The sequence below is a fragment of the Anser anser genome, assembly GCF_964211835.1.
Source record: "Anser anser genome assembly, chromosome: 16".
NCBI lineage: Eukaryota > Metazoa > Chordata > Aves > Anseriformes > Anatidae > Anser > Anser anser.
In genome coordinates, this window is record NC_139737.1 from 11,569,401 (window position 1) to 11,592,641 (window position 23,241).

Consider the following 23,241-nt stretch of genomic DNA (forward strand, 5'->3'; position numbering starts at 1 on the left):
CTGACATATTTAGTTACGTACTGTTACCCAAAGCAAGGGGGGGGGTGGAGAAAGCAAGTGAGGATGTGGTGGGAGAGGAGCAAGGGACGGGGGAGCTCAGGAGCACAGGGACAAGGCACAGGGCATTTTCGGGCTGCGTACCTTGGGCCATGTTAGCGAAAGCAGCCCCCAAAATAAGGAGAGACCGGTTCAGTTCTACTTTTCATATGTTTTATTATAAAGAAAGGTAAGATAAGCATTGTGAACCGAATGTGCCAGGTGCTGCGAATGCAGCACCTTCAAACAAAATAAAAAATTAAAAAAAAAAAAATGCACCTTATGAGAAACTGTAATTATGCTCTCTAATCTTTCATAAATAGACAAAAATCATTGTCAGCAATTTTTAAATAGATGGACATATGGCAGAAAAAATATAATAATGCCATAGAACATGGATATAAATTGTCCATTTCTTGCTGTACAAATAATAGAAACAAGTTTGGCAGGCTTTTTTTGTTGTTTTTGTTTTTTTTTTATACACATCTCCCTTCTATGTATAACTAAAAAATGTGCTACAATTAATATAAAATGCTTTTACTATAAAGTAAACTACTAATTTTTTTTTCACAAAAAAATCTTAAAGATGTCTTTAGCACAGCTCTAAAACACTTAGTAAACTACTTACAACTATCCAACAAATTATATTTTTCATGATCTTTTTCACATTTTTCCTCTCATATTTTGCCTTCTGCTCTCTCCCCCCACCTACCTAGGAATAGTTTTTATTTAATTTTTGTATTTTTTTTGCCAGACATCCAAGGCCTTTGCATGTACAATATTCACACAAACTTCACATTTTTCTTGCACAAAGTTTAGTGCTGTTAGCAAGTCAAAAGAGTGCATCCTCCTACTGAGCTGGCCTAATGCTTGAGGACACCAGACCTGGGCTTATGCTGTGTCTAAAAGCAGTTCACTAGGAAAATAGTCTGTAGCTAAGCTGATGGCAAGCAGAAAAATGGTGTCCCCCTTTTTTTTTTTTTGTTGGTTTTGTGTTTATTTATTTTTTATATATATATATATTTTTGTTCTTCATGATTTATGAGGTTTTGGGCTTCCACAGAAAGTAGACTTTAGAGTTCAGAAATAATCAGAGAAAACTGCTCTTGGAGCCTGGGAACGAAGCCAGCGACGAGGTGCAGTGGTTGCTGCTCGTCCGTAGGACTTGCTCGGTGCCTCTCCGCGTAGTCTGTAGGATAGACCCTCCCAAGTGTCCTTCATCTGAGCCTCCCCGAACAGGGATGGTGAGCCTTAGGTGAGGTAGAGCGCCTTGTCCCTTGGCAGCATGCTGTAAGAGAAAGGAGAGGCAGGAGGTGAGACGGGCTGGAAAATGGCCGGGAAGTCCCTTGGGAGAGCTGGCAGCCAGCAACAAGCACTTGCGTGGCTGTTGGCATGCTTGCTCTCAGCCCCACCGAGGCTTTTACGGCTCCCCGCGATGCAAAGCATCCAGTGGCTGGCACCTAGGGGCAGGTGTGCGGAGAGGAACCAAGCAGAAGGCACTTGGGAGTTTGAGCGTGCTGTAGTTTCAGTTCTTCCTGAATTGTAACAATAAGGGCTGAGACACCAGGTCATCTCCAGGGGGGAATTCTGGCTCTCGCTGCGCTGCAGGGAAGGGCCAAGTCTGGATTTCCCCGCAGAGCACACAGGTGTGACACTGGTACCAGCTCCACCATCATGCAGACACAGTCCTCAGGCTCAGCCATGGGGGGTTAGGAAAAGTGCACTTGCTTTTGGATTAAATGTGTCGTTTTGATGCTGCACATGGAGTAGGGGGTCGCAAAAATGTGATTAAGGGTCTTACGCCTGAAGATGCCTGTGGGTGTCCAGGAGGATTTACAGAAGTCAGGTGGCTGAAGACTGTGGGAACAGGAGACATCACCTGCTCAATGCCCTGCTCCTCCTCTCCCAAAATAAGTACAACTAGAAAAATTAATAATCAGGAAGTAAGGGGAAAAAATGCTGTGAGACAGCAACACCAGCCAGTCTGTCCCTCAGTCTGCTGAAGGCAGCAGGAGGCAAAAGAAACCCATGGAAGACGAGTGTGCCCCTCTCCCTGGCTGAAGGGCAATTTGGGCTTTGCTCTGATAACCATTTCATTTGAAAGGGTTGTATCGTCTGCACAGCTCTGATGGAAACATCGTTGGGGCCTTAAAAGTAGTGAAGGACATTACAGAGCTTTGGGAAATTCTGGTGTGGGTGTGATTGTGAGTGGAATAATGGGGAAAGAGCATACAACAAGGCAATGCTGTTGCTGATAGAGTGCAGCGCAGAAGACTCTGCACTTTGTTAGTCTCCACATTTTATAATTTGCATTTAAAATGCAGAGTGTTCCCTACAGCACTCTGCAAAGATTTAATACCAGCGAGCAGCAGTGAGGTATTCCAATACTAAAACTTCATTAATTTTACAAAATATGCTACAGAACACTTCCCAGTTCATTACGGAGTATTACTATAAATAATTGAATCCAAACTAAGTGCATTTGTGGGGTTTTGTCTTTGTCTTTTTACAGAGTTTGCTCACTTAGTTTCTGATTCAGAAACTTCCCCCACTTAGAGTGGATTGCTTCATCAGTAGCAGGAATTAGCACAGCTGTCAGCATCTGGATGAAGTGGCTGTACATGGCATCGTGCGTCTGGACAAGGCATACCTGGGAGCGTCCCGGCTTCTAGCCCAAAAGAGTGGGAAGAGGGGAGAAAAGCTGCCCAATGACAATACATTTATAATGGCAGCGTCACGCAACAACACGCGGGTATGTTTTCAGCAGCTCACTTAACTAGCAGGCCTAGGCTATGGATAAGGTGAAATTCACGGGGATTTCACATGACACACAAAGATCGACACGGCCCCAAAGCAGGGCCATCTAGGAGCAGGTTTCTCAGCATCTTCAGATTAACACGGTGTCTGAATAACAGCATCCCTGAAACCTGGTGGATACAGTTACCTCTTGCAAAGGAGAAGAAGGACATAGGGAGATGACTCAAGTTCAGTGTTACCACCCCAAATCTAAATGGTAGGAGGCAAAAGTGAATGAATCCCGAAGACAGCTTTGGTATGGAAAGAGCAGAAAAATGGTTAGGTGCCTTGAGGAATTAGGAAAAATTTGGAAGTAATTGCAAACCACGCTGCAACCTTGGTAGAGGTGAGCTAGCTACCGTGGAGAAAGTGACTGCAAAACACGGGTATTCGATGGGTGCCTGGGAAAGAGCAAGCACGAGAACAAGGTAGGGGAGATGGGGGATTGTGTAAATATAGTTTGTGATACGATGGCAAAAAGTAATGAAATTGTATGCTGCAATTGCTTGTGGGAAGTGATAGTCATGTACTGAGTGGGAATGGAGAAATGCTGCCCATGACTTTGCTAGCAATCTAGGGTAGCTTGGGCTTAAGCCCAGAAAGAGCTAGGAAAATTGGATGGAAGTCAGTGAGCACAAACTCATTACGAACGGGGAGGGGATGGGCTAAAACATCTAAATCCCTCTCTAATATGGCTGATTTATGAATTAAGGAGTGCCTGCTCACAGGATTCTGGGATCTGAGGGGTGTAAGCGAAGAAGTATCATTTAATGGCATTTTAACTAGCACTGGCTGGCTGAAGAAAAGCTTCAGCAATTCTTCCTTAAAGGATTTACTAGATGGGGAGGGACAGAGAGAAAGCCAATCTCGTTAGCTTTTCAGAAGTTGTCTGGATGAAAAACACAAAAGGAAATGCAAGACTGGGGGGTTTTACCCCAGCTAACCCAGTGCCGACATCACGGGAACTGAGGAAACACCAAGCTCATGGCATGGAGGCGAGGAGGAGCCCAAGGGCAACTTTGATCAGAGCTTGCAATTAGTGCAAAACTGGAGAAAGGGTACAGGCAGGAAGAAGATGTTGAGAGTCAGATAAACCTCTTTTCAGGACAAGCACAAATGGAGACACGGGGGCTGCAGTTCAGCAGTAAGAAGATGGTCGGTCCGACAGACACTGCAGGCAACGCAGCGCACACACGTTGGTAGCAAACACGAGGGGCTGGCAGCAGCAGGCGGTGGTGGCTCTGCTGATGCACCGGGCTTTACAATCAAATGGAAGAAGTCAGCTCTGGGAGCTGGGTTTCCAGCAGCTCGTCTGTCTCTAGCCAGAGGAGATGGGCTCTTTCCTTAAGAGACTACGGCATTTTTTAGTGCACTAAGCGCTCTCGGCAGTACTGATCCATATGCATCTGAGTTCATTGCTATAACCTACTCTAATAATTATCTGGAAGTCTCTGCATAATCTGTCTGGTTTTAAAATGATTTTTTTTTCCAGGAAGCTGCGATAAACCCATGAAATTCGATATTTCTGCTGTGACAAAGACATGAAATGCATGAGCTTTGATCATGAATTGCATGGGCCCTCTGCTAACAATAGGGCGCTCTAGCCGCATGGCAAAGAGCTTGTTTTAGCAACACAAAACCCAGTCCTGCCTGCAACGTTAGCATTTCACCTGTGTCTGGGAGACGCTTCTGCTCAGCTCCTCTGCAAACTGGGACCCGTGTGCCACAACCCTCCAAGTGTTTTGCCCACAGGATCTAAAATTACATTTATCATCGAGTATCAAATAGCTTCCTCTTGTTGGGTCGTCTGCAGAGCCCTCAGTATGGACCACGCCGAATTCCCTGGCAGAGCCCAGAATAATCCCTGTAGCTGAGCACCCTCGGCAGGCAGACAGCAGACATATTCTAATGGCTTGGTGAGTTATTTATTTCCCTGAAAGAAATAAATGTCTGTACAGTCTGTGCCCAGCCCAGCCATTGTAAGTGCACTGCTGGCACAGGCGGGAGCTGTACTCTGAAAAGCCTGGGAGCTTGCTATTATCTCCAGTGAAAGCACTATGTTCCAGCACTTCAAGCAAATCAAACAATACTCAGAAGCTACTAAGCCTCCTTCCCTACCTGCTCTAGCAGCAAACCCCGTGCCTGTTTTACAGAGTACAAGAGCAGTCTCGAAACTATTACTGCTGAACCAAGAGCACCTGATTAGGCTGAGGTTGGAAATGGCTTTCACACCCTCGCTGCTCACCAGCTTTGAGACAATTCCGATGTTTTTAATTATTGGGGAATTCAGGCAGCATTGAAAGGACCTTCCTGCTGGCACTTGTAGGCTGTAAGGGGAAAGATCTGCACAGATGTTGGTGGCCTTTCCTGCAAGGTGCAGAGGACCAGAGCATCACGCAGCTCTCGGGAGAAGCCTTTGAACCCTCTCATGGCTAAACCCTAGGGTGGATAAGGGACCTGCTGCTACAGACAGCCAGAGATTGTGGCCTTGGCAATAACAGCAAACTCTTTAGAAGGAGAAGCACTTTGCTTACGGATGTGGCCAAATGCCCTCAAAGCCCACCATCTCTTGGTACTCACTGGGCAGCCACAGTGGAGCTCCTCAACAAGAGTTTAGTTCTCTCAAGCAAGCAGCAAAACCACAAACTGGCTGCTCTGGCTGCACACAGCAGCCGCTGCTGGCGAGCCCACACAATAATCTGGCAAGTAGTTCTAAAACACTCATTTGGGCATAATGCACCAAACACTCACAGGACATGGATTTCTTTCCCGTTCTTTGGGTGATGGCCATGCTGGACCCAATGCACGCAATAGGCTGGGCTTCCCTGTCCTGCTCTGAAAGGAAACGCGTCAAGCTCTCCCATTGCCAATGGGATGGAAACCCCCCAAAAAGAGAAAACCCCTCATGTCCAATGATGAAATTATCCATGATTTCTTAGCTACCTGCTTCCACAGCGTCACGTCAGTGAGCCCACAGAGAAGAGGAAACCTTGAGTATCATTTACCGTAACGAGCCTAACCACTTGCTGTACGTTTGGGGACAGAGTCTCAACTGCTGCAAGCTGCCAGACTTCCAACAACTTACAACCACACTGTGTATCCTGTACTTTCTGGTTAAAAGATGCTGACCCATTTGGCTTGGAGGAGGCAGAAAAACCTCTGCAGAAATTGCTTCTGCAGCTCAGCGATGGCTCAACCATGCCCCAGTGGCTCTTCAAGCCCAGGGCTCAAGTGACTCGTGTCAGTCTATGGGAGGAAGGAAGCACCGTGACAAGGAGATGCAAACCGTGCCACACAACATTATCCTCTTTTTATCACCCGTCCCTATTTGAACATCAGACGACTGTATATTCACAGTTCAGATGACAGAAAGCACACGAGAGATGCCCCATTGTGTCTACTGGCCTGCAGTGGTTGATCCCACACTCTCTGCTGGGGTAGTCGCTGTCCCACTCAGTGCTTCCTGGAGGATTTGATGCACCAGGCGAACGGGGTCCAACGCTATTTTGAAACTCAGACGAAATATGCGAGAAGTCCTGCGGGATGGAGGAAAGGAAGGGTTACACGAGCCCATGGAGGCAGAAGAAAACAAAGATCTAATAATATTGCACAGACATATTTGTGTGCCCCGAAAACGCTGCAGTGCAGGGTGCAGAAGTGCTTACATGGGGAAAGCAGCGGGTCCAACCCAGGACCTGAAACCCCATGGTGGGACTGAGCAGATCGTGAGATGCTGCAAGCAGGTGTCCACGCAGCCATGTCTGCCCTGCGCCCCTCTGCCCAACTCTTGCTTTTTGGGTCCTCGAGGGGACGGTAAGTGGCTGCAGAAGCATGGCCAGGAAAGCCTTCGCATCGGCATGTGGGCAATCAAACCCATTTTTCCACTCAAAGTGCAGCTCCCTTTGCAGTAATGCATTAGCCCCTCGTAATGTACGGTAACAAGGCAAAGAACATCCACACAAGCAATACTCTCTCCATCAGCTGTCACTGCTGGCAATTTAACAAGGGCTCTGTGGGGCTGTTTTATCTGAAAGCCAATCGCGATCCCGATTTTTTGGGGCCTGCTTAATTAGGCAATGCATATAAAAAAAGAGAATCATGGTAGTTACCTGACTAAGAATATGATTTTCTCCAAAATGTCCAAATTAGGAAAGCATGTCTTTTTTTTTTTTAACCATTTAGAATTTTATTAACAAAGATGTGAAATGAAGCTTCACAAAATGCTGCCCTCAGCAACAACAAACACCCCAATTAAAGTGATTATGAGGATCCCCTTTTATGCTCATTTCTGCATGTGGGCTACCACTGAATGACAGAAGCCACGTTTGCTTATGTAGGCCCAAAGTAAAATCACCATGCTGCAGACGTTCCTTGGGATACCCTGAGCAGGTTGGGAATGAAAACCTGTTCTAGGATCTGATGTTCCCAAATATGTCATCTTTTTCTTACTGTCAGAGATAACTGTGCTTCCACATCCCTACTCTCCTTTTCCTTGCTTTCACTGCAATAGCTATTCCAAAATTAACAGTTTCTGTTTTCTCAAAGCTAGCTCCAAACTGAATGGGTCACATTACGTGAAAGAAAGCTTTGTTCATCTAAAGTACTGTGTGAATTTTGTGATATATAGCTAGTAAACACGTGAAACACAAATTATTCAACCATCTGGGTGAATAATACAGTTAAAAGTATCATCAAGTAAATGGTAGCAGCTGTGAATTCAGAGCATATGTCCTTCACCGTGAATAGTTGGTCCAGTTCATATTCCAGATGGAGAAACTCTGGAAACCACTCATCTCCCTCTCCATGTACTGGCATGTTCTCTATAAGGTAGAGGCAGTGGTTCTTACTACTGCCAGTTTTTCCTCCAGATACATTTTCTTAGTGGATTTAGAGAAGAGAAGCAGTGACGCCTCCACGTGGGCTGCCAGCCTGAGCTGGCCATGGCTAAGGGTGGTTTCCGTCGGTAGGTTTTACACCTTGTAGCCAGGTCCACGCGATTCGTGTCACTGCTGTGCTGTTAGGATTAGCATACGTGTAAGCATCCTCTTGGCTCTCTGCCACCACGGCAATGTTCTCCAATCGCTAGGCAACTTTTGGAAAAACACTCGTTTTCCGTCCTGCTAGTGACGTTCCCTCTACCTTTTTCTTCTTCCTCCTGGTGAACCCCACCTCCGTCGTCCTCCCACAACCTTTCAGCCCTCCCTTCTTCCAGCAGCGTCACCGGGGGGCTTCCCGCTGACCACCCAACCGACCACTTCAGAAGACCATTGGTGAACCCCTCCCAAACAAAGCTGGGGGCCACGAGCCCCAGGAGCACCCACCAGGGGCATCTCCAGCTCCTGCAGCTCCCCCCGTGGAACAAACCTCCCTTGCGTCAGTCGCACAGCCCTGCAACCTGGGGGGTGCTTGCCCTCCTCGGTGGCGCTTTAAAAAACATCCCCCCAAAACGTGTCCTGGAGGCTCTGCAAGGTGACAGAGCCAGGAGAGGACTCCCCTGCCGGTCACACCAGAGGGGACAACATCTGCACCCAACACCCCCAAACCACGCAGGGACCGACCGACCCCACGCAGCGAAGGGAACCGCTCCTCCTCTTAGTCAAGCGCATCGCCGGCCGAGCACTCACCTGCTGCCCGGGAGGCGAGGAGTTCATGGGGGGCTGTACCTGTAGTGCCATGGGGGGGGACAGGAGGGGCTGCTGGGGGACCTGCTGCATGCTGAGGGGCTGGCTGAGGAGGGAGCTCTGCGGGTGGTGCAAGGAGAGCTGCTGGTGGAGGGGAGGGCTGATCTGGAAGGCGGGCGGCGGGGAGGCACTGATGCTGGGCAGCATGGGCTTGGAGGGCAGGGTCCGGGGCAGGCTGGGGTGGGGGTGGCCGCGGTAGCTCTGCAGGTCCGACGGGGACAGGAAGGAGCCCAGGCCGGGGTAGGGCGACGAAGCCTGCGGGGGCATCGGGTACATGGGCTGCTTGGGCGGGATCATCTTGGAAGGTGGGTTGGGTTGGGCGCTTTTCGTCTCCCCCTGGTCGGCAGAACTCTGTGGGAAAACAGACCGCAGGCGGGTGAGGGAGGAAGGAAGCGTGGTTATCCGTCCCCGGGCGCCTCTCCTTCCCGGGCAGGCCACAAGCACCAGGGCAGGAGCGCAGTTTGCAGAGACGTCCGCCTGGAGCCTGTGCTGCTGAGCCCCACTCCCATCCCACCCAGCCAGCACGTGCATCTCCAGCGCTGGGGCTAGCGAGGGGGCAGCAGGCTGGGCCTGGCACCCAAACCTCTGAAATTAATCTCCAGAAACTCCACCATACATTCGGCAGAGCCTGGAGCACGGGAGAGGCATCAACCGGCGCGGAGGCAAGCTGCCTGTCCACAGCTCGCCGCATAGGTCCAAACAGGTGGGTGAGAAAATCGCTTTTGCTTCCCGTAAAGCGCAAATGGGACTGTAAAAATTCTGCTTGCTTAATCTCGAGCATTCCTGCAGCCCTGTGGGCCTATAACACACAACACAACGGTGGCCTCATTTCTGCAGGAAAAAGAGAAGAACGACAGGACATTTTCTGTCTCGGACAATGAGGTTTTTGTCCGGTGATGGGCTCTGTAACAATCCTCCAGATCTTTTCTCACCCAGCAGCAGGGAACACACTGTGCTGTTTTACTCAAAATATAGTTGCTCTTCTGCAAAAAAATTGGTTATTGGAGAGATGGGGAAGAAAACGAAATCATGGAGTGTGGTGACTCCATGCCCTCCATGCCACCTGCCCCACACTGATGCTACACACGTTCAAAGCAAGACCCTCATATGTTACCAGAGGGACTAAGAAGAGCTTTTAAACCCCCAAATAGCTCTTTCCATGCCCATTTTAGACATCTGTCCTTGTTGCTGATCTGTTCACAACTTAATGGTGATAGTGCTCTTGTCTGTGCAAAAGCCTTGAGCCTTTCCAGCCCACCACCATCCTGCAGATGAGGGATTTGGGACATCACATTATCTCCTGTGGCAGCTGCATGTGATTTTTAAGTATTGAGGCTGTGGTACAGTACCAAGCACAGACAGTACATACAGTACAGCACATGGAGGGAGCAGGAACCGGACAAGTCATCAAGATGCTCCGGTCCTGCTCTGCCACCCACAACGCCCAGTGCGCACCAGCACTGCCCAGAGCATGTCCCAGTGCTGTGCCAGGAGCTGTGGGTGTGCTGGAAACCCTGCAAAGGCCCTGTGGGGCTGCGTATCTGTGTTTGGCCAAACAACATAAATGGACCAAGAGACGGACCAAGTCACCAGAGATGTCCAAGATGGACCAAGACACCACGAGACAGCCGGCAGCAGCCCGGTACCGCCAGGAGCTGGCTGAGTGCAGGAGATGGGGCATGACCCCGGTGGAGGTGGCCCCATCACCCCAGGTCTGGCCTCCTTCCCCGCCTATCTCAGTGCCAAGGGGGCAGCTGAAGGTGTGGGCAGCAAGGAGAAAGGGGTTTGTGGGGTGGCAGCCACACGAGCTACCAAGCTGCTGGCATGACCATCTCGGTGGGCCTTTGGAGCTCACGCTCCAGGCGAGGGGGGGACCTTCACGGTCCCCTTGCCTTTTTCTGTGCCCGTCCTCAGTCCTGGCACTGAGGTGGGAACAGGCAGCAGACACATACCTTGGAGACCAGACTGGCCCGGTACGCGGCCAGGGCTTTGAGATACTCCTTCTTCGCCGCTTCTGTTTTCCTCTTATATGCCTGAAAGGACCAGACAATGAAGAATCGTTAATAAAGCAGCACCGGCTGCTGCTGGGCTCGGCTGTACCCTGCCTGCTCTGCCGGACCCCCTCCCACCGATGGGGATGGGGCTTTGAATCACATGCCTGAAAACCTCGGTTCTGCCGGAGAGGAATTTACCCCAAATCAAGCAAATAAAGCCCTGGGAGGCTGTTACAGGGAGAAACCACTGAATAAACTTCCTGATAGGAACTGGAGGAGACTGCGATCCAGGCTCTTGGAAAAACAAGACAAGAGTCCAAATCCCCGAATTATAACTTAAAAAATAGCGAGACATTCAGAAATCCTACACTACTGCCTCATTTCCCTGGCTTTCCCGTTACTGAGCCAAGAGCTCCCACTCTGCAGCTCTTCTCTGCAGCCCTGGCAGCTGGGAAGTCCTTTCCCTGGCATATCAAAGTCGAGATTTTTGCCTAATCTTATGACTCGAGGAGCTGGGGCTTTCAGAGAAACAGCAAGTATCAGGAGGGTTTGCTACCCTAAGAAAAGAAAAAGCTTTGTAAGAGTGGATTAGTGTTTATTCTCCCCTCTCCACCCTGCAGCTTCACAGGGCTGGTCTCCTTTCTGCCCTGAGTTCAGCTCCCCTTGCAGGGAAGTATAACAGCACAATTCAGGCAGGATGACTCCCTGTGTGGTAAAACAGATTAAACTGAGCAAGCAAGAAGAATGTTTTAAAATGGAATAAAAAAGGATAAGCGAAAGGAAGAAACTCCCAAGTAAAATATCCATCAGCCCTCTCCTCCACTGGAAACTCAAAGCGGCACAAATGAAGGTAATTTCAATTAGAAGAGCTTTGCATACATTTAATTCTGCTCTAAAAACAACATCAGCTTTGAACAGTCAATGCGCTGAAGCTTGGTGGGGAAATTGAGCTTTTTTCCACAGCAAATGTCCTGCGGATGGGGGAGGTTTGGAACAAATAATTAAACATCGCTCAGAGGACGCCTGATTGCTTGCTCCTCTCACCTGGTGTCTGGGTGCCCGGTCCCCGAATGTCCCAGCCCTGAGCATCCCGGCCCTGAGCATCCCGGCCCTGAGCATCGGTGCTGCTGCCCCGGGGCGATGCTGGGAGGTGACAGATTTGGGGTGATTCCCGCTGACTTTAAAAAATAAAGGGTGGTGCCGCTGAAATTCAAGCAAGGAAGCAAAAATGCTGCAGCAGACCAGCGCTTTCACAAAACCGGTTTGGTTGTGCAAATTTAGCAGAATTTCCTCTTCTGTTTGGGAGCTTGACTCAGCATTGTTTTCATGTTGTGCTTTTGTAGTTCCCGTGCCACCTGCCATGACAGCGCCCGAAACTCCCTTCTAATAGAAAATAACCTCCCAACAGAAAAAAGCAGCTCCAGCAGCTGAGATATCCAGTTACTTGAATTTCAATTTAAAATCAGTACAGATAAATTCTATTAAAAATTGACTGAAAACCTTATTTTCACTGCTAAATCTGAGTGAATCCTTCAATGAAACATTTTGCCTGGACACACTGGAGGTCTCAGACGGTAATTTTCTGAAACCGAGCGTTTTCCTAAGTTTGTCTTTGGCTTTATGGTATTCGGCAAGTATTACATTTGGTCCATTCAGAACAAAATTACATTTTGAAATGTCAGCCTGAAGAAGAGTTTGCCTGTGAAAAGCAACTATTTCTTCAAACTGTATCAGTTACCCTAATAAAGGCCATTACCTCCCGCTACAGCCCTTGTAACAGCCCTTTACTGTAAAACAGAGACGCGGGGTTTCCGTCAGCTCTGCTTCCAACAGATGCTCGTAACTGCGGTATCTGATGCCTGCACAATGAAATATGAATTCCTGCATCTCGGCCTGATATAACGATGGGTGTTGATGAATTGAAAACATTTTTATTTTTTTTCCTCTGTAATAGGAAAATGCCATCAGTGTGGTTTTTTTTTTTTTTTCTTTTTTCTTGAGGATGGAGGAAACCAAAGTGCTCATAGCTACACGGACATAAATTTGATTATTTGGAAGATTTGTCTGGAGAAAAGCTTCAATTTATGGCTGTGGAAAGGGAGAGGGCAGGTCAGTTAGACTTCCTTAACCTAAATGCAAATAAATGACTAACTAACCAATTTGGTGCCTATCTTCATCTCAGCCACTTGTTCTTTTGTGCTTTTTTCTCACTCTTCACCTGTCCTTGTCTTTCCTAGCAGGTGGGGGCTGCGCTGTGCTTGTGTCTGCAGAGACGTGCGTGGCTGACCTCCAGGCCAGCTCCTGCCCCAGCCCTGGCCACGAGCCTGGTCCAGGGAAGGGCAAGAGGAGGGTAAGCCCACGCTATGCCCATGGATGCTCTCCCACACCCAGCTATTTCCACCTCAGGAGCGTTCCTGGGTCTTCACCCGCTCGGTGACCGTCCCTGTGCTGGGTCTCCTGCGGTGCTGCAGGAGGGGACATCATTTTTGCACCCACACACTGCTCCATCGCGGGCATTTAACAGCAAAGACGCAGCCTGCTGTGACAGCCCCCAACACAACTTCTCACCAATCCTCTGTGTAAAAGCAGCTTCAGCGCAGTATTTATAACCTTTAAAATTTTAATTTAAACATTGACAAAACCATGTTACTTTCTAATTAAATCCCATTTTCTCCCAGGGATTTTAATTTCCAAGTAATTTATCAGATTTAAGGATCCTCAAAACATTTTGCATGTTTTCCTTTCTAACCTGCCATGCCCGCTGATTTATTTTTCTTATTTGCTAGCAGGAGGATTCATTAGTCATTAAGCAAGTGGGTGGGTTGGGGGGGGGGGAGAAGCAGAAATGGTTAGTGATTATGAAAACAAAAAATCAGAGCTGTAAGAAGCATATGTTGGGATCGTAATCCTGACACCTCTGTGTCTCAGCAAAGCAGCTAGTAATTGTACCGTAATGAAATGTTCTTGTTTGATAACCAGTTAATTAGAGAAGACAATTATTCCAAACCCCGCTGACGCCCACGAGCGGCTCAGTGTCGTGCAGGCAGTGACAGCAGTAGCTGCTGTCAGTAACCTCTGCGTCCCAGCCACTGAATGGCAACACTGCTTTCCAAGCTGGACAAGAGTGGAAGGGACCCCGGCTCTCCCCTGAACCCCTTTTCCTACTCCGTGCAGGGGACTGCCTTCATTTTGCAGCAGCACGGTCCGCGGAGCCCCGGTGAAAAGCCCTCTGCTGCATTCCCAGCTGGAGTTTGGGGCATTTTATTTCCAAAAAGTGACAGAGACCACCAGGAGAGAAGAGCTGAGAAGTGCACAAAGGTCACCAGAGCAGTGCTGAAGGACTTTGTTTACTTAGGCAGAAGACCAGGAGGAGCCTCCAAATGTGACGCTGCGAAGAAGGAGGCAGGGAACCATCCTCTGCATCGAGTGCAGATAGGAAAAGACGCAATAAGTTTAAGCTGTAGCAAGGGAAATGTTGGCTAAGCAGGACGAGAGTGTTCCTAACAGGAAGGATAATTAAGCACTGGAAGAGATTGCCTGGGGAGATGTGTAATCTCCACCACTGAAGGTTTAAGGACAGATTAGGCACATATCCATCAAGAATGGCTTAAGAAGAGATGATCCTGACTTCAGGCAGCAGTGTGGTCTGGCTGACCTCTTAAGTCTCTCCTTGCTCTCCTTTCTATGACTCCATGACTTTTTTACTCCCAGATGTATACATTTGGATCTTATTCTGCGTGTAAATCTGGAGGGTTTTTTCTTGTAACTGTTATAGACTTTTCTTGAAAGTCTCTCTTTGGATCACTAGAACTTATGGTTTACTTACAATGACAGCTCGAAAGTACTTCCTCCCTGCCTGGCAGTGTCCACCACACCACCCATTTGCTTTGCATGCAGCCTCCACACGGCCATCAGAAATGCATACAGCAGGTACAGCCATGCCACCCTCCTATCCCCCCCCCAGCTCTTCCTCACCTCCCTGCACCCCCCTCCGTGTCCCTCCTGCCATCTCCTGGGGACAGTTTAATCCGTCCACCCCCCATCAAAATTAGCTTACCCAAACCACATTTTTTTGGGTGTAAATCTCAGCATATCTCCTTCTGTCTAACAGCTATACCCTGGATTGCTAAAGCCTGAGGCCACCAAGCTTGGACATGGGAAGCACCTGGCGCCCACCACAAGGTGGTGTTTAAGCAGCGCTCCACATCCCCAGGCTCTCCCAGCTACAGGATCCAACATCCCTGAGGACACCTCCCTGCAAGACTCTCGCTATGGGAACAATTTTGATGGTTCAGGAGAGCTCCTCCAGTACGCTGGTGGAGTTACAGTGCCATGGAGCAGTCCTCTGGAGAATGAATGGATAGACACATATTCAAGCAGAAATTACCACAGATTGAAGTGTCCTGAAAAAATCCTTCTTTTTTTTTTATTCTGCCTTGACTCCATTGTGCCGTCTGGGTGTAAGTCAGCTATTGCTCCAGGACAACCCAGTGAAGACTCCAAAACGAAGCAGAGGAGGTGACAGATCCAACCGCTACCCTCTGAGGAGGATGAAAAGCTGACAACACCCACCTTCCACAGCTCTGATTTTGCTGCCCAAGAACAGAAGTCACACTCTTGGAGCTGCTTTTAACATCTTCCTGATCATTATCCGGATCTCCACCAGAACTCTCAACGTTGTGCTTGGGATCGGTGCTTTCGCCCTTCTCTGGTACACGGCTTTCCTTGACACTCAGAAGAAGCTGAAACCTCCTTGCAACTCCTGGTCCGACCACCATGCTCCTCCAGCCCTGTAGCAATGCTGGAAGCGGGATGTTTGCTGGCCACGGTGCACACAGATGCCACAGGATGTCTGCTCTGTGATGGCTCTGCCGTAGTACAGCTTTCCAGCTGGCCCTGGACTTGTCTGTCCTGCTGCAGCTATGGGCAGAGTGTCCTGCCACCAGGTGATGTATCAGCTTAAACGAGCAGACGGATCTGATTAGATGGGTGATCTATTATTTTCTGCTGAGCGATTCATTTTTCTGTTGGGTAATTTACCCCTGGAGTGTGCACGCTGTATTATTCTCCAGGCTATGCATTTGTATGGGAAAATCTTGTATGCATTTTGCCACGGGGCAGTTTTGCCTTACTGGGCTGGTCCTGGCGAAGCAGGGCCACCGTGAGCTCACACCCATCACTGGTACTTTGTGTCCCTGGTGGGTCCCCAGAGCCATAGTCCCACTTGAAGAAGCTATGTCTGGCCTTGCTTTGCTCACTTTGGGTGACTTAACCTGGGGCTCTCGCAGCAGATTGCTCAGGAGCTTCTTAACGCCTCTACTCTGAGCTTCCAGGTCGGAAACACCAACCCAACATGCTGCTGGATTTCCTAATGAAAGGCCTGTAGGTTTTTAAGAGAAAGCAGCAGAGACACCTGCAACTTCCACTTCTAGTCATCTTCCCCATGCTGCATCACCAGGAGGTTCCTCACCGACCTCCTTTTCCCCCAAAAACATAGCACGCAACGGGAAAGTGATCAAACGGAGGGCAGGCGGCCCCGAGGCAGCGGGAGCGGGCTTTCCGGAGTGAGCTGCAATTAGAAATCCTTCTCATCCCCATCGGATCAGGCAGCCCTCTCCAACCGCTCCGGGCAGCGCTGCCAGCGCCGGCTGACGTCCACTCCCGAAACAAACGGCAGGAGCCGGGAGCTGCGGGCGGATTACGACGGCAGGTACCCTCCCGGTGATATCGGCTGAATTAGCATTTTGCTCTTCACCGAAGTCTAAGCTATCTCTCCAGGAACAGCTGCTAAACTATTTGCAAAGTTCAAAGAGTACGTATTAATATTTTTTTTTCCTCGAGTCACATTCTTCAGATTTCCCATGTAAGCTCCTTAGAAAGGGCCACGCCAGCTGTTGAAGAATGCAGATTACAACGTCCTGCTAATGCGGCGCCGCAGATATTTGAGGGTATTGTTATTTATGGCTGCTAGGCACATGCGGCCACGCTGGAAGGGGTTAAAGTGGGGAAGAAAACCGCCACTTGCCGAACAGGTGTCCTTGAGCGGTACCCAAGGACACGGAGATTGCTAATCCTGTATTCCACAGCATGATCAAATCACCAGGCAACAGATATAAATAAAAAAAGGCAGGAAATAAGGAAATTTAGATACAAGTGTGTCAGAGGGAAAATGAAGATTCATTGTGAAGAGGCTGAGAGGAGAAGAAGAAGAAGGAACAAAATGACAAAGGCACAAATGATAAACCAGTAAGAACGACAGAAAAGAGAAGAAAAAAAAAGCCCCTCTGTGAAATACATGTCTGTGACAGCAGCAGCCAAATCAAAGATGCTCCTAGATTATATGGTTTCTTGCATAATATGCATTCTGGTTCCCGCTCGGTGTTTGTCTTTCAGCTTGTGCACAGAGAAAAAAAAAAACATATCTGAAATGGGACGTGAGCAACCTTTATTTTGCTTGTTTCATCAGGAGGAGAAAGCAAATTTGCTTTGTGGGAGCAGCAGCACCTGCTCAATGGCAAATAAATAGCTACAGCTTTGATATTACAGTGCATATAATCATTAGCAGCCCAAACGGCAGGGGATTAACCCTCCGCATGCCAGCCTGAGCTCTCTGGCACACGGGTGGCATCCCAGTTCCCTTTGCAGAAATGGTGGAAATTAGGTTTATTGTGCCCCCTTCCTGTGCTGCCTGCTGTCTCCCGATCAGGAAACGCCGTGCTCACTGGGAAGTGGAAAATGAGGTTCATAAACCTCATCTGAAGCAGTAACTGCAGCGGTGAAAGCAATTGCTGATGAACTGCACGGTGGGGCTGGGGTCTGCACATTGGCTGCCCAGAGATGTGGTGCAGCATCCTCAGCCCCAACATATCCCTGAATTTTGGGGTGTGAGGGATCCAAGCCCAGGAAGACAGTCCAGCCCCAGATTTCCTCCTTTAGCCTCAAATTCACCCTCCTTTCTCACAGCAGGGCGAGGGAAGCTTTCTTTAACTGAAACCTTGGTCAGACCTGAGGGAGAACACGCGGGTTTGGCCCCTCTTGTCTGCTCTGCCATCGCTGTGTTGGCTTTTCCCTGGCTTGTCTTCTGCACTGCTTTCTGCAGTGAGGATATGAAGATATTCTGAAAGGTCCCGGGCTGATTTTGGCCAGTGATGCCGTCACTGCCGAGCTGTCCTGCTCCGTCACCGTCCCCTACCCAGAGGTGCCAAGGGAGCGCTTGGCACAGACCGCTTGCCTTCATCATGCCTGTGTGCATCACGCCCCGCTGCCCTTGGGAGAAAGGACACGCTGGGTTATGTTTTCAAGACATTTTGCTAGTGTTTTTTTATTTACTTCCCTTTCTGCTTTTCATCTTTCCATTGTGTTGCCTTACGAATCTAAACAAACTTGACGGGGGCCGCTGGCGTGAGAAAGCCAACAGGGACTAAGGGAACTCTTCTCCAGGCAGAGGCTGGAGGCGTGAACGTGCCCCATCCCACGAGGCAAAGCCGCAGAGCATCCCCCCGGCCAGGGAGGCAGCGGGGCTGGGAGGGAAGTGCACAGCTGGAGACAAAGGCAGGAAGTTAATATTTAAGCATCCAGACAAGGAACAAATGACTTAATTAAATCAATTACAGAGGGAGAAATGGAGCCACTTAGAAAGCGCGTGTAAAGAGACAGTGAAGCTGCCGCTATCTCATAAAGCAGAAGAAGGGAGAGTTAGCGGGGAAGATAAACGGACTGGTTTAATCCCCGCTGTTAATTAAGAGCCGAACATTTGCACTGTGCTGAGTCAGGGTTGCCCCAGCACTTCCATTAGATAAACCACACTCGCAGCTGAGCTCAGCGCCCGATCTACAGAGATATCTCTAGCCAGATGGAGCGAGGGAGAGGCAGACTGGGATGCTGGGAGGGAGGAAAGCAGGAGAAAGAGGAGACGGAGAAGCTGGGGCAGGTTTCTCCATGCTCCTGAACCCATCCTTGCACCAAAGCCCGAAGCCAGCCCCTGCCTTACAGTGTGCTCGGGCTGTGGGACCAGGCCCTGGGGGGCAGCAGGACCAGGCCCTGGGGAAGAGCAGTGGGACCGGGCCCTGGGGGGGCAGCCTCATGCCCCAGGGGACAGCTGACACCCCAGGGGATGGTCCCATGCCTTCGGTCACCATGCTTGGGGGCTGGAAAGGAGGCCTGGATGGCCAGAGGGCTTCTGAGAGCTTGCAGCAGGAGGTGCACGAGGTAAAGGCGGGATCAGGAAAGCGTCGAAGCAACACGTTGCCCACCATGCAGACCCCCAATGAATCGGCAAAATGGCTGGCATCCTGGCATTCGATTTGCTCTTATGGTGCGGGATGGAAAGCAAGGCTATGTCCTAGCAGCACAACATCCGTTTAAATAATTTTTCCCTCCCTGTTGCTCCCACCCCAAACGCAGCTGCTCCAAGTCCTGGTCGTGGACACCCAGCGGGGGACGGAGCCAGACTTTAAGGGCTCAGTGCTGGAGGACTGTCAGCTGAGGCGTGTTTGGGCCCAGAGACGTATTGCACACAGTGTCAGCCCTCACTCTGCCTGATAAAAAGCCGTACGTGCTACGAAAGTGTTCCCTGGGGTTTTTTCAACAGGCACAGAGCAATTACAGTCTTTAGTAACCGACTCGGCATCCACAAAGCGGTTGCACCAGGGCCCAGACGCCTCCTTGCGAGCAGCCTGAACACAGCTGACAGCCCTTGGGCAGGAGTTTCCTCTGCAAGGCCCCTTCAGAGGTCTCCTCTCCGAGCTTTTGAAGCTTAAACATTCAATTTCAGGCCAGTGATGTACACGCTTAGTTTTTCACCACTTTGCAGTCACTCCTCTTAAGCAAATAGGCAAATACAAAACCATCTCCCATCCAAGGCTAGAAGAAGGTCATGGCAGAGCAGGACCACGGAGGTTTTTACTAAGAGTGCTCTCATGGAGAACAACTCGTCAGAAAGATTTGTGCTTCCCCATGTAACAACAGGGATTTTCCTACAGGAGGGACGGAGATGAAGCAGACTTAGCGCATCCTACCAGGGCCCCTGGCTATGCTCTGAATGGGCCTGGGGTGATGCTGACCCTCTACCATGGAAAACCGCATTAACAGCTGAAAGAAAAACACTCAAAAGATAACTCACTTGTTTTTGTTCTTCTCCCAAACTGTCCCACATTGATGCAACAATTTTCGATACGTCTCCAAAGGTAGCATTGGGGTTTTGCCCTTTGATAGCGGCTTGCGTGTCTCTGAAAAACAGGGCGTAAGCTGACACAGGCTTCTGGGGCTCATTGGGATCCTTCTTTTTCTTCTTCTTTTGGCTTTTGGGCTTTTTGCCCAGGTCTGTCGATGGTCTTTTCTCTCCAGTGACCTGCAAAACCAAGACAGTCCCTTAGCGGGCAGCTGAGCACTGTCTGACACAGGTGATGGGGACGAGGCAGGGAAGGGGCAGGGGAGGGCTCCCAGCATGGTGAGGATGCTCTGGGGTCTCTTCTGCCCCCCAGGGAGCCTCCCTCTGATGCTGGGGCTTGCCCAATGCTTAGCCTCAGCCACCTCCCTCCCTGGCATCTCAAGATCCCTCCTTCCATCCTCTTGCAGGACCTCTCTGAGCACACTGCTTCCCAGGCAGATCCCTTTACTCCTGAACTTTCCCAAACTCAGCTTTCACCCCGCCCAACAATCCCCCTTTGAAAGCTGCTTTTGACTTTCCTCGCCAGTGACTTGGCTGCCCCATGCTCGAGGCAGGAGGGGTGCAACCCCCCCAGCAGCACCAGCAATGCACATATTCTCCCTCCCGCCCCAAATTGTTTCATCCTGCTAATGCTGAAGTACTCCTATCCATGAAAAAGCTACAATAGCGAAACTATTTTGATCTCATCCATCAGGTGCCCCTCGTTATTACAGCCTGCCTGGATGCAGCCAGGTGGCAGTGAGGCTGCGCCTGTGCTCAGCACCAGCTGGGTGCTGGGACCGAAGGGAGCAGGACACAGCACCGGGGGCAAAACACCGAGGTGCAAACAGGGATGTCACCAGAGAAGGCAGCGCAGGAATAAGGTCCCACTGCTCAGCCTCTGCCGAGATGCCCCGGGCAGCCTGTTGGATACACGGGACTGCAGAAGCCTTGGAGTGCAAAGGAGAAGACCCCTGGGCAGTGCTTGGCCACTCGCCAAAGGTCTCGAGGCATTAACTGTGCTCAGTGAAAGCTCAGACCCCAGGGAAGCATTACTGTCCTTGTTTTGGAGTGCAGAAAAATGAATACACCAGAGGTGAAACACGGCAGAGGATAAAACCATCAGCTGCCAGCTGGCGGCTGCGGTCTCAATCTCTGCTTGGAGGCTGCCCACGACTTGCTAGCACCCCCACCTGCAATCCCCACCACGCTCAGCACCGACCGAAGGAGCTTCAGCTCTATCAGCTGCACAGGGCAATTCTACCACTTAGGAAGTTGCCCAGTCTATCACTCAGGGGTTTAAAAAAATAAAATAAAACAATTGACATCTGAACACCAAGATACTGTGAAAACTGCACCTCCTGGTGAGTGTTGGGAGCAAAAGGGCTTTGCTCCTGATGGATTTGCTGATTTGATTGCAAGCACTGGAGTGCTTGGATTTAAGAGGCTTCGTTTCAGCTGGCACGGGCCAGCACGGGGAGGAAAGGGCAGCCGCGCTCGTGTTCTCCACACAGCAGCTCTTGACTGGTCATTAAGTTCAGTATCAGTGCAGTGACATTTATCAAAGAGACAGTGACCATTAGTGAATGAGCAGAGAGACCAAAAAAAATGCATTTAATTTAAAATTGTCCAATTGGGCTTGAATGGGAGGCCTGGAGGTGAAAGGCCACCTTATTAGGAGGAAAAAAAATTCATAACAGGGCTTAAGTCCATTAGCGAGCAAGATGGTATTTTAACTAACTGCGATCCCGCTCGATTCACTCAAGTGCCGTGGGGGGACCTGTTCTCCTCACAGTTGGTGGCCAGGCGAAGGAGCCAGCAACAGTTGCGGTACAACAGCCACGACGATGGTTTTCCAATCAGCCCTGCTCCGGCAGCACCAAAGAGCAAACAACGTTTGTGGAAAACCGAAGGACGATGCCTGCAAGGGTGCACGGAGCTGGCACTTCTTGTGCCTAGGCTGGCCTGGAGTTTGCAGAGCTGGGCAGGACTCTGCTTGGTTTTCCTGGAGTTTCCCAGGTGTGATGCAGCACGGGATGAGACCACAGCCCCTGCAGAACGTGCCTGAGGACCCTGAGCTGTATTCGTGTGCCGGAGCGACTGCATCCCGTATGGGGTGAGCTGCACTCAGACCGACCACGAAGGCTCATGCAGCAGGATGGAATCAAAGCATCACTGGGGTTGGAAAAGACCTCCAAGATCATCTCCTAAAATCTCAGGCTCCCTGACTCTGAGGACCTGCTGGATCTGAACCACCCTCTGGCGTCAGACTCATTTCTTTAACGTGTGGCTTTCTTGTCCACAAGATTGATTTCTGCTCATTAGACATCGCTTTGATGACTTGCTGTACAAGGACCATTAATGGCCATACAAACAACGACCGATGGGTCCCTCTGAACGTTTCCAACAGCTGTGTATATAGAGAAGGCAAACAGAAACCTGCAGGGCACACAGCGGTTCTGCTGCTGTCTTTACATTTCTGGTCTCCTTCCTCCATCAAATACATCCCTCTTGTTTCACCTATCTTGCTGGGCATTTCACAGGGCGGAAAAATGAGGGGGCACACATTCAAGATCATAAAAAAAATTCAAATCGCTGCACGTTGTCATAATTTGGACATTTCCATACTCCTCCTACCCCAACGTGCATCAGGGGCTCCGTGGGAACATGAGGTCCAACCACCAAAGCCACGTCCTCGCCAGTGACTCCCATGGCACCCGGCTGCCACGGGGAGAGCTGAGGGATGCTGGAAGAGGCAGGGAGAGAACTTGGTGTGTAACTAAGATGAAAACTCATTTCCCACTGGCAGGAAAGATTTCATCTCTGCGATAATTGCCTGGAGCTGTGTGATACGGGCTCCGAGAGATGGCAAGCCATGGTGTCCAGTGGCACAACACATCCCCCAGCATCCTCCTGATGTGCACTCAGAGGGTTCAAAGAACTCCGCCTGTTTCCAACCACCTGTATCAAGTCTTGTTACAGTTTTACTCCACCAAAGCTCAGTTTTGGCATCCACACCTGCACTCTGCTGTGAAACGCCCTGAAGGGATAGCTGCCAATGGATGAAAAACTGTATGAATGGTGAGAATAACTTTGCCTGGATTTCCATGGAAAAGCATTTTCTCTTTTTGCTCATTCCTAGCTTTTTCCTGGTTTTCCAGTCTCTGCACTGTTTGTGGCTCTGGTTATACATTCAAATCCTGCCACTAACAGGTATTTTTAGGGGATGAAGTTACAGTGTCAGTGCTGCTGGTGTCATCCTTGGATCAGCACCTTCCAGGAGAAGCTTTTCCCTGAGAGGCTCTGATTAAAGTCCCTCAGGGAGCCCCAGGTTGACCTGCAGGCACGAAGACTGCAGCATGTTGAGGCATCACCCCTGGATTGCTGCAATTTGTCCCCAGCAGATAACAGATGGAAGACTTACAGAAGACAGCAGGAAAAGTTTGCTTTGCTGGGGCATTTTGAGACAGATGGACAATAACCGAGGTGTCCCAGAAGCCCTGGGAAAGCCTTGGGCTTCCTGATGCTGTGCTCAGCAGCAGTTTTGTTGGGAGACTCTGTGCCACTAAGACATTGCTAAATAACT

At 49.8% G+C, this 23,241-nt stretch overlaps 1 protein-coding gene across 3 annotated transcripts in view; it reads right to left on the reverse strand.

Moving 5' to 3' along the window:
- Nucleotides 1-972: 972 nt before the first annotated feature.
- The window catches only part of TOX2 (TOX high mobility group box family member 2), a 135,540-nt gene continuing 113,271 nt past the window's right edge, over nucleotides 973-23,241 (reverse strand). For all 3 annotated transcript variants that reach the window (XM_083801527.1, XM_083801525.1, XM_083801526.1), the window contains exons 5-9: nucleotides 19,629-19,856; nucleotides 10,466-10,546; nucleotides 8,457-8,864; nucleotides 6,238-6,368; nucleotides 973-1,324 (exon numbers count right to left, since the gene is read on the reverse strand). In XM_083801527.1, coding sequence (XP_083657653.1) covers nucleotides 1,288-1,324; nucleotides 6,238-6,368; nucleotides 8,457-8,864; nucleotides 10,466-10,546; nucleotides 19,629-19,856 — 885 coding nt within the window. In that variant the 3' untranslated portion in view covers nucleotides 973-1,287. The remainder of the gene's footprint in view (nucleotides 1,325-6,237; nucleotides 6,369-8,456; nucleotides 8,865-10,465; nucleotides 10,547-19,628; nucleotides 19,857-23,241) is intronic.